The sequence below is a fragment of the Solanum lycopersicum genome, chromosome 5 (genome assembly GCF_036512215.1).
Source record: "Solanum lycopersicum chromosome 5, SLM_r2.1".
Lineage (NCBI taxonomy): Eukaryota > Viridiplantae > Streptophyta > Magnoliopsida > Solanales > Solanaceae > Solanum > Solanum lycopersicum.
The window spans coordinates 42,315,321-42,327,671 of NC_090804.1; the positions used below are offsets into that span (position 1 = coordinate 42,315,321).

Here is a 12,351-nt window from a genome sequence, read left to right on the forward strand (position 1 = left end):
TAGGCTAAGTTAGCAGCATTCATAAACTTCAAGCAAGGCAATTTGGATATTAAGGAGTATGCCTTGAAGTTCACTCTATTGTCCAAGAATGCTCCATCTTTTGTAGAAAGACCTAAAGATTTGTTACATTGGTTCATGATGGGGGTTTCTGAACTAGTAAAAGAGGAGTGTCGTCTGTAAATTCTTGTTGATGATATGGATATCTCCAGACTAATGGTGTTTGGGAAACAAATATAAGAATCCATTCTTAAGAAGGAGAAAAAGATAAGTAGGATGGACAATGAAGTTTATGATAGACACGGTCATTCTATGAAACGAGAAAAGTATTCAGGACAAGTTTATTCTAATGCTCCTCGGTATGAGTATAAGAAGATGTCTAACCCTAAACCTCAAGGTAAGAGTAATGAGTATTCACATCCTACTTACCCTAGGTGTGGTAAGATCCATGAAGGTAGGTGTTTGGCTGGTAGAGATGGTTGTTATGGGTGTGGTGAGAGTGGCCACATGAAAAAGGATTTCCCCGAGGCAAAGGCCAATATGAGGGAAGGAAATTCGGTTGATCCTAGTTATAAAGAAGATGGTCCCCCAAAGAGGAATAGGTTCTACGCTCTCCGATCCAAGTGTGATCAAGATTAATCTCCTTACGTTCCTTTTCCGGTATGTTCTTCCTTAATGATATATGAAAATTCCAGATTTTCTTATTGTCTTGACTTGAATTGTTGAACTTCATGTTTTCCTTGACATGATGAATTGATGTTATAAATACATGTGTGGATCACGTCTAAGTGGGGTATAGTGAGCCCTTTCCATAAGATCTTGATATGATTATATGATGCTATGAATTTCATTAAATGTTATGAAGGTGTGTAAACCTTGTGAGAATTGACCTAGTTGCACGGAATTTCCTCTTGTAGTTACATAATTGTGTCAATGAGCATTCAAGGCTTCATGAAGTTATGTTGAGCATGTCATAGCTAGGAGGTATTAGTTCTCCTTCGATTTTAGTTAGAATATACCGTTCATGCATGTTGAGGTGCATTGAGATGTCTATCTTTGAAATGAAGTATCCTTTGTTTGATGTGTGCATTTAGAAATAATTCAAAACTGAGGGATGTTAGTTTAGTTTTTTTCTTTTAAGATATGTTTAGGATGGTGTCATTGGAGGAAGAATGCTTCCAAGTAGGGATATTATCATGACCCCAAAATGAACTAGGTCAAACAAGATCCTAGCATGTGTTTCATGAGTTCATAAGGTGTAAAAATTGTGCATTGTCGCATTAAAAGTTAGCTTGAGGAGTTTGGAATGGTTTGGATGTGAAACATCAACAAACGACCAAGACGTCCATTAAGTTGTTGTGTATATGTGCTAGTGAGACTTTGCATGTTTTAAGTGTTGTTTAGATTTTAAAATGATAGGAGAGTAACATAAATGTAATATCGACATATTAAGGGTAAAAACATCTAGGCATGAATACCCAAGGACAACCCAAAGGGTCCTTGAGGAGGACACAAAGGCTGGCAAAACACTGCCTTGACAGTGTCAAACTACGCTTGGCAATTGACGCCCTATAGATGCACTTACATTCCGTCGCTGATTGAGGGAATTTCTACACACTTAGTCGTGGGATCTAAGCCCCCAAAATTTGATATTCAGTCACAATAGATTGAAGTGTAGGACGGTGCGTCAAATAGTCAATGGCCCGTCGGCTGCAACTATCTATTGAACCTGCAATTTTCCTAGAGGTGTCTTAGCCTAGCTATGTTTGAATTTTGAAATTTACCCCACGTTCCATATTTATCATGAGCGGTTATTTTAGAGTTTTTAGGTAATTTAAGTATATTTAAGAAGTAAAATAGAAATTTTGACTTCATACTCCATGACAAAACTTCTCCCTTCCTAAAACTGTCTCAAGATCACCATTGAAGAAGAAGAGAAAGCAGAAAAAGCTTCTAGGAATAATTTCACCATTGAATCAATCTTCGTTTAATGCTCTAGTCAAAAGTATGTGATGTTTTTTCATCCATGTATTCCCCATAAATGTCCCTCAATTTTGAATTCAAAAGACCCCCAATCTAGATAGGTTTTTGATTGCATTGTGGGTAAGACATGCTTGTGATCCCAATCTAGTGGGTAGCATTCAATTATATTTGTCTAATGATTATATGTTTTTTACATGTGGTTTCCTTTATGAATTCTAAGTTTGATTATGAACGTGAGAAGGTGGGTTTAGGCCATTAAAGGCAAGATTTAAGGTTCTAGTTGATCTTCTTACCTCTATTGACTTGATACATATTTATCATTATAGGGACACATAAATATGAAACTGAAATAGGCCTAATTGATAAAGGAGAATCTTGACATGTAATGTTTGGAAATTATGCCATCAAGCATGACTATAATTATCTTCTAATGATCAAATTGAGTGAAAGAGCTTGTAATTTTACATGGATCATGATACAATGAAGTAAGCATTGATTATAAGGCTTGTATATTATTATTGCTAGGGATGTGGGGTCAAATACATTATGAGGGGATTGTGATGAGTTGTTCTCATTCTCCTATACAGTTAGACATTAACAAGTTAGGGAAACAAAGTTCTCACACGTAGATGGATTCTAGGTTAACTTAAGAACCTAATATGAAACAAGGCATGACAAACTAGAATAGCTTGACGATGTATTGTATAGCCATTTCTTGTGTAGTTGACTTGTTAAGATAAGACCAAACTGTAATAGATTGAGGTTGAGTTATGACTCCTTCTTGGATATTTGAACTACGTATCTTGAGATGGTACATCTCATGGAAGCTCGAGTTAAATTACTCATGGTACCTTGAGGTGATGAATCTCATGGTATATTGGGATGGAGGAATCAAGCACTCCCATGTTTAGCTTGATCTTGTATTGCAAGAATGATTGATCCTGTTAGATTGCATTAATAGTAGGAAAGAGAGACTAGGATGGAGGATCGATGCTCTCCTAGGATTAGCTTGAAGTTGCATGACTAGAGGGCCTTCATGATAGCTTGACTTCATTTAGCCAAAACCATATCTTGGAAGCTGTTGGAAAAAGGACTACACTATCCTAATGGTAGCTTGATTTCCATACAATGGGCAATTCATGGAATAGGTTGACATAGGATTCTCCTGGTAGCTTAGGGTTAAGGTATTACGCTCTCCTACGATGAGATTGCATCGACATGATTGGTTGCATGGTGGTTAGGGTGGTATTTTGTATCCTTGCTTTGTTATCTCGGATTGTTTGTTAAGATGATTTCCATGGGTGGTCTGTTATGTTAGTATGTTAAATTTAATAGAAAAGAATTAAAGATAAGTTAGCTTTGATTAGGATGGCATGGAGAAGTACATAACAAGGATGGAAAAATCGGATGCCATTCATACATGGAACAAGTATGAGTTGAAGCTACCTATGACATGACCCAATTGTGATGTATGGTTAGCTTGGGTAATTTATAAAGTTGGTTTCTATGATATGATTGAATTAGAATGATAGTTGCTTTTCAATATGAAGTAGGTCTAGTACTAACACATAAGGTTGATGATAGTTATTTTGGGTGAAGATATGCTTTGTATGTTAGATAAAATGGGATGCCTCACATGCATTGCACAAGTGTGCCTTGAGGTGATCTAGGGGCATACTGCTCATATGTCATTAATAACAATGTTCTTAATTAAGAGAGTGGATTATGATCAAGAATGACCAAAGACAGGTACTCATCTTAGATAGTAGTATGGGATGGTACCTTAGCCTTGCACAAGTATACTTGGAGGTGGCTTGTAAAGTAGTTCACTTGAGTAAGAAGGACAAATGGTCTAAGTATGAACTTACATATGATTTATGATGATTTATTATTCTAATGATATTCATGTTATGTTTAATTTATTATCTCTAATGATTATGCTAATGATATTCATGTTATGTTTAATCTATTATCTCTAATGATTATGTTTAATCTTATGTTTGGTGTGTTGCTTTTCATATTTGGTTCGTTTTTTACCAACACATATTTTGACTACATTCTAATCCACTGTATGGTGTTGAGATGATTGAGTGTCTTTGAAGGGTAGAGTTTCCAAGTCTTTCAAGGAGTGAAGATTGGCGAGTCCTCATAGCATCGGAGGACACCACCCCTATGTTCCTTTTTATGTCATTTTACTATGTCTTAGACATTTGTGGTTGAATCTTATTATATTATTAATCATGTTGTTATTGCTGGTTTTTGATATATATGTTAGAGAGACTTCTATTTAATGAAATAACTTTCGCATTATGTTTTAAAGAAAATGTTTTTATTCTATACTACGTTTCATATATATGAGATTAAAGATGTCTAAGGGCTTATACAAAACCTCTAAGAGTTCAAGTACGCCGTTTTACTTCTAGGGGGTGCTCACCGGTCGTTACAAACACCCCTCACTATTTTTGGGTAACTTTTCTTAACTAGACAACCTAACTTCAAAAGGGCATATCTCACTCTCCGACCTCAAATATTAGAAAAAACGGTGGCATTCGAAAGATAATTCTCTTAAATTTTAATATCCATCTCATGACTCACCTAACTCATTTTGTAGTGAGACTTATGCTTGTTTGAAGTTTACCCAAATGTTAGAAGAACTAAGGGAAAGACTTGAATGAATTCTCTCTAATTATTCTTGGAACTCAATGGGCTAGATGTATTGACCTTAACACTTAAGATGAACTTAAATTACGTGGTAAGAAAATTACACAACGAATGATGGATTGAGTCTGACCTCAAAAACCTTATAGGGTGTTATAGTACTCCCTTTGGAATCATTTGTCTATTAATGAAGATTGGAGTAGTTATAGGATGTGATTACTCTAACCAAGGTTTGATTCTAATTGTACACTCTTAATATACTCAAGATTAACCTAAAACCTCAGGTTCAGGGTCTATACCTCTCTAAAGGGTATCTTATCCTAACACTATTACACTTTACCACCATATTCAATCGTAATACTCTACCAAATTCATGGACTCCTACTAACCAACTCCTTTGTGTCACCACCCAAGGTTACCCGCTAAGATGTGAAAGCGTGTATTTGACCCCAGAGGGGTCTCGTTCAAGCCCTTTACTTTTAATCATCACATAAAACATCAAATAATGTTAAAAAATTTAAAAATTGTTCAATGGAAGTTTAAAGGTCACTTCATATATAAAAATAGGAAATATACACTTGTCTAATTACACCATCTAAATATAAGAATACAATATTAATGAATTAGTTCTTACATTAGTAGAAATAGTCTCAACATACTTAAAGTTGTTAGAATCTAAAAATGCAAAATTCCCACTCTCTGACTTAAGGATTAACAACAACTTGGAGAGAGCAATCAGTCTTAAAGGAGCCTAAAAAGAAGCACATGGACCTACACTCAGACTAGATGGAAAGAAAATGGGTTAGCACGTAATTACTAAGTATAGAAACATGCTTAAAAAAATCATTAAATATGCTAAAAGGAAAATTTCAGTGTAAATTATGCATTTATCTAGTGTAGAAATCATTTATGCATATAATGATATAATCAAAATAATACTATCATATTTCACATAGACTTTCGTAACATAGTAGAACCATTACCTTAGCGGCCTGATAAACACAATTGTGCAATTTATAGCATCCCATAACACCAACCATTCGAAGTAATCTCTTAAAGTCAACTTAGTAAAACATATCAACTTTAGACCTCATAATAATCAATATTCATGGATAAGGAGATAATCATATTCATTACTTAAACATAAGGAAAGTCATACTTTATCAACCTTCTCAACATACATAACATTTATATCTTACCATAGCATAAATATTCAACTAATAATCCGTTTGAAAGACTACTTGTGCAATCTAAGACTGATATTCATACCCCGCTACTTTAAAGAAAATTTATAAAGAAATTAGAAGGACCGTTCAAGTAATATTAATAATCTAATTATATAGGGTTAATATAATGAACCGACATAGATCACGTGATCTAAATGGCATCCGGTGTCATAACCCAACAAAAAGAAGGGTTTTACTTTCCTAAGGTAGAACTTGAAATACATAGCTATTAGGTGGATCAACTAACTCAGTCCTATGCAGGAAAATAGTTACAGAGCAAGGAGATTCTATTAGAAACCTCGACTTGCTAAACGTAGAAGTTTTCCATTTCATTAGACAACATGTATATATATTGGCAGCCTGGACTTATTAAATGTATATGAAACCCACATGGGAAGCCGGACATGCTAAACGTAAAAGCCCTCATATCATATTCAAGTTCACTCGGTGCTAAGCATATTCCTTTAAAATTAACTTTTATTTTTTACTTAAGTTAATGTTCATAGGAGAATGCACTATGGCACTCCACGAATACAAATCATATTAGCTCAAACATTCAATAGGTGAGAATAGCCTTTCTTCCTTAGAATCTATCAACATATGTAAAAGTCTTTCAGTCTGTTTCTATAGTGTTTTCATGTGAATCACCTTTCAATCAACACTATATCGTTATAATTATCCAAGAAAACTCATACACAGGCATGTGTAGAGGTAAGGGAAACTAGTCCTTAAACAATACTATGATTTTAACCTTTCAAGCGAGGCATAAATTAATACATGCCCTTCAACACCATATATTAACCCTAACCATATACCCCTTAAAGGGGTCATAAGCCATATCTTTAAATCACACTTAGAATTACTACTTCATGCATGAATAAAAAAACATTAATTGGTTAACTTATCATAGATACAATCATATATACTTATATTGCTTCAAGAGACTCATCATAACTTCATGAAATTGAGAATATTAGGAGGCACAATGGTTCATGAGGACTTTTACAATAAAAACCTTCTTTAAAAATCGTATTCATCATAAACCAAGTTAATTAAGGTAATGAAATCGTTTTCATGAAGATACCATGGCTAGAATAAAATCTCTAGGTTTTAAAAATAATCTCAAGTTTAGAAAGTACATTTGAGGGGCTTCATGGTGGAAGTAGTTACTTTAATGAGAGTGCTTATACATTAATTGTCGATTACCCATAAAATTGTAGTGAAGATCTTGGAGTTTGAACCATATTCTTTATGTTTTTTGATCTTCAATATTAGAAATCTAGAGAGAGAATTTGTGGAGAGTATTTGGGTTTTCTTTTATTTGTTTATATGTTATTATTTTGAAGGAATTCCAAGTTTAAAAAGATTATATCTTATGGGAAAATGAATAAAATAATAGAGACTTCAATGTGGAAAGAACTAAGGGTGCTTAAAGTTTGTACATAAATTCCCCCCTCCTTCCTTACTTTGCTCATCCAATGTACGTACTTCGCTTGCCAAAGGCACTAGGTGACTCACCTAATGAGCCCTTGGCTCGCCTTAAGTTACAGTAGCTCCGTAAATGGGCAGCTTCACTAGTCATGGAGAGGGTGAATGGGTGCACCACCAATCCATTGGGAGACCAACGATCTATGTTTCTCTTTGATCTAGTAGATAGGTTAGGAGGGAAGGTTGTCCACTAGGATAGGAGAGCTCACTTGTTTAACGCCAAGGCACTTGAGCAATGTTACTAACCATCACCAAAAGTGACAAATGGTAGGTATTGTTTTCCTTCATTTTCTTAGTTAATTTTAGGTTCTTTCCTTCATCCTAGTGTTTCCCTTAAACGTTTTCGTTTAAGTTTACTCATAAACATCACACGAAGTTACATAAATTCTCACATAGCTCTAATTCAACTCAGAGAATAACTTAAAGTCACGCTAACCCTTGTGTCACGACTCTAGTTCAACCTATCATTTTCCGAGTCCTTATATTATCTACCATTTAGTAACATTTGTCCACAAATGACACTTAAAACATCATCAAGGATTAGAAAATCAAGACTAGTAGTCCGAAGAGAACGAAACATAAGATTAATGCAAATGCGAGGGAGGAAACATCAACTCCATTCTCCATACATTACAATGCATTACAAAGATGTAGGAACTGTATATACAACCCAATATGCACAAGGCTTATCATTTCATATGATATTAGGAGTAACTACCTTCTCCCACTCAAATAATCTTAACATAATCATTGAAGAGACAATATGCCATATCAACATTACTATGCATGCTCAATAAAACATCTCATGTCGTCATATATGCAAGCATTATACCAAAGCAAAAATCAACATGAGGAATATATACGTCATGAAAACCCATTGTACATACTAAACATGAATTCCCATAGGAACATGCATACATAGGGAGATTATGAAAAAAAATCAAACAACTAATGACTCCTAATCACTTTAAATTCAAGAGAAACTTCTTACTTCATGTTTTCATAGGAGGAGAAGTAAAAATATGAGGATAGTGGGACTTCATAGAGGCCTCGTCCTCCCAAGTAGAATTTTAAAATATGTGATTTCTCCATAGAACCTTAACAAAAGCTACTCCGTTACTCCTCAAGCTCTTAAATTGTCGATCCAAAATCTCAACCAGGACTTCTTTATAAGCAAGTTCTCATCAACCTTTAGACCTTCTGAAGGAAGTATGGACATTAGATCACAAATCCACTTCTTAAGTATAGAGACGTGAAACACCGGGTTAACCAAAGCCTAATCACTAGATAAGCTCAATACATAATCAACCTTTTTGACACGCCTCAAGATTTCATTAAGACCCATGTATGGGGGACGAAGCTTCCCCATCTTACCAAACCTCATTACACCCTTCATAGGCGAGATTTTTAAGTAGAACCAATCAAATACATCAAACTCTTGATCTCTCTTTGTATTGTTGATATATAATTTTTTCCAATTTGAGATATTTTCAACCTATCTTCTAATACGTCAAACTTTTTCAATGGCCTCATAAACTAACTAGAAACCGATAACGGAAAATTCACCTACATCAAACCAACCAACCGAGGATCTACACATTTTCCCATAAAGTGATTCAAATGGACCCATAGCAATAATCGAGTGGTAACTATTGTTGTATGGGAATTTTATCGACGGTAAATGATCATCTCAATTACCTTTGAAGTCAATAGCATATGCCCTTAACATATCATCTAGGGTTTAAATGGTTTGTTTTGCTTGACATTCCGTTTGAGGGTGGAAAAAGGTGTTAAGTTTCGCACTTGTACCATGCCTTATTTGGAAGGGTTTCAATAAGTATGAAGTAAGTAGAGTACCTCTATCCGAAATAATAACAAATAAATTACATGCAACCTCACTACTTCTTCGATACACAACATAACGTAATCCTCCGCCTAATATGCAACCTTGAAGAATATGAAATGGGCTGATTCGGTCATCCTATCAACAATAACCCAAATACGATCATGTTGTCTTCTAGTACAAGTCAAGCCCTTCGCACTTCCAACTAGGACTTTCTATACCTTGAGACAAACCTCCGATTTAAAGTGATCGACCTTAATTTGTTGATAATTCCTACATTACACAAGTCATTATATCTTTTTTCATGTAATTCCACTAATATACCTTGAATAGAGCACGATACATCTTCACTGATCCCAGATTAATAGAATACCCCAAACCATGAGACTCTTCTTGAATTTGTTCCCTAAAGACATCAATATTCGGAACACACAACCTAACTTTGTACCTAAGTAACACATCTCCCCTTTGGTAGAAAGCGTCAACGGATTTCCCCAGCACGGATCCTTTCAAATCCATTAGAATATGGTCAAGGTGTTATTTAGACTTCACATCAACCACTAAGGAGGATTTGGAGCTATGATAAACCGTGAAACCACCTTTAGAAGAATCTACAAATTTGACACCTAACCGGGCTAACTCCTTTTTCTCACCATGTGTGTGGGTAACACTAACCATGAACATTTTAGTTAAGGTAGACGCAACGATATTGGCTTTTACGGTGTAGAAACGGACGAGCATGTCATAATTTTTCAAAATATCTAACCACATTCTTTGTTGGAGATTAATTTCTTTTTGAGTAAACACATTTGTATACTTTTATGATCGCTAAACACATCTACATGGACCCCATAAATGTAATGTATTCATATTTTCAAACCAAATACTACGACCGCTACTTAAGATCATGAGTCGGATAATTCTTATCATGGACATTGAATTGCGTCAAGGAATAAGATTTCACCTTAACTCATTACATTAGTACACAAATCAAAGTTGAGAAGCGTCAAAATACACTACAAACCCATTTTTACCCTCCGGTAAGGTCAACACTAGAGTAGAAATAAGCTTATCTTGTAATTCCTGAAAGCACTTATCAGAAGCTTTTCGTCAACTCCAACTTATTTTTCTTTTGGGTTGGGGTCATCAGATGATAAGTAATGGATGACAACTCTTCAACAAATCTTCTATATTATCAAGATAAATCCAAAAAGTTTGTAATATCAGTTTGTGAAAAATGTCTAGGCCAATTCTTGATGCAGTCTGTTTTCTATGGATCAACCTCTATACCCATGCCTGATACTTTGTGACCAAGAAATGCCATGGATTTCAAACAAAACTCTCAGTTACTAAAATTTTCAAACAATTGGTGATATTAAAGGGTTCTCATGACAATCCTCAAATGGCTCATATGATCATCCTCACTTTTAGATTAAATAGAAATATCATCGATAATGTAAATGACGAACATGTCTAGATATCCCCAGAAAACCCTATTCATGAGGCCAATAAATGTCTCTAGGATTTAAGTAAATCCAAGACTTCACAAGGAACTAATAGTGCCCAAAACTAGTTCGAAAATCCGTTTTAGAAGTTTCAACCTCTGTCACCCTAAATTGGTGGTAGCCCAAAAAAAGGTCTATCTTTGAAAAGTGAATATCCTCTACCAATTTATCAAAAAACTCATCAATTCTCGAAAAAGGATACTTATTCTTTATGGTGACCTTTTTCAATTGGCGATAGTCGATGAAGATTCTAAGAGATTCATCTTTCATTTTCACAAACAACACTGGATAACCCCATGGAGATAATCTTGGTTAATAAACCTTGTCTAGCAAATCCTTGAGTTATGGTTTCAACTCTTTCAATTCAGGAGGAGCCATCCGATAAGGAGGGATAGATATGGGTTCAATATCCGGGGAGAGATCAATTCTTAAAGCTATCTCCTATTTATGAGGAATTATGAGGAATTCATTAGGAAAGACTTCCGAAAATTCCCCCAGTATGGGGACCGACTCTATTGAAGGGACCTCAGATTAAACTTCAATGAGCCTAACAATATGCTTCACCTACCCTTTTTAAATTATCTTTCTAGATTTAAGACATGACACAAAATGACCCTTACGAATAGAACTACCCCTTTTCAAATCTTACATGGACTCATTTGGAAAAAGAAATTTAACTACCTTAAATCTACAATCAGTGAAAGCGTAATAGAATACAACCAATCCATGCCCAAAAATACATCAAAATAAAGCATGTGTATTTGCACCAAATAAAACAAAGTGACTCTATGTAAAAGTGAGGTAGCGTTTACATCCCTACTTTATTCAAATAAGGAGAAACATCGTGGTGAAACAAAAAAATCAATTAACTCAATATTAAAACAATTTCATGGATAAATGAATTTTAAAGGGAGTCCCTACTTTATTTTAGGGAAAAACATAAGTTATCATTTAAGTGATCTATGCAATCATTAGATTGTAGAAAAGAGGTTCAAGTTATTCTTAAGGGAAGGTGCTAGACATAATTCGAAATCCATAACTATAGGTCCAGACTGAATTTCATATTTTTTTTAAATTGAGGAGGAGATAAACAATATACAAATATGATAGGCATATAATTTGCTTTAATAAAGTAAACAAATAATATGAGAAATGACCTAATGTTTGTCTATCATGAACAATATATACATTAGTAAATAAAAAATTATACTTCAAATTCCATTCGAATAGCTTCAATAGGTAGCCACTCCGGGGTACCTGTAAACACAATTAGTAAAACTATTAGTAATAAATAAATATAAATAAAAAATAAAACAATAATATAAAATAAAACCCATCTTATTAACATTGAAGGCTTTAAAAATCCAATGGTTATTCTTCATTGACTAATTTTAACTTATAAAAATATATAAATTTAAACCAAATTTCAATCTTTTAAAGGGGAGGTCTCGCAAACCGACAAAGAAATTTTTCTAATTGGCCAATAACAACACACAACATATATAGACGTAAACTAAAATTTCATATTTTTCAATTGGAAGGCCTTGAAAATCAACATAAATAATTTGTCATTGGTCAATTACAACATCAAACATATACAAACATAAACTAAAATTCCATCTTTTTCAATGGGAAGGACTCCCAAACCGAC

At 34.4% G+C, this 12,351-nt stretch overlaps 1 protein-coding gene across 1 annotated transcript; it reads left to right on the forward strand.

The window, feature by feature from the left end:
• Positions 1 to 273: 273 nt before the first annotated feature.
• On the forward strand, positions 274 to 636 carry LOC138348824 (uncharacterized). The gene has a single exon (XM_069298404.1). The coding sequence runs from the start codon at positions 274 to 276 to the stop codon at positions 634 to 636; it is 363 nt and encodes a 120-aa protein (XP_069154505.1).
• Positions 637 to 12,351: the final 11,715 nt, after the last annotated feature.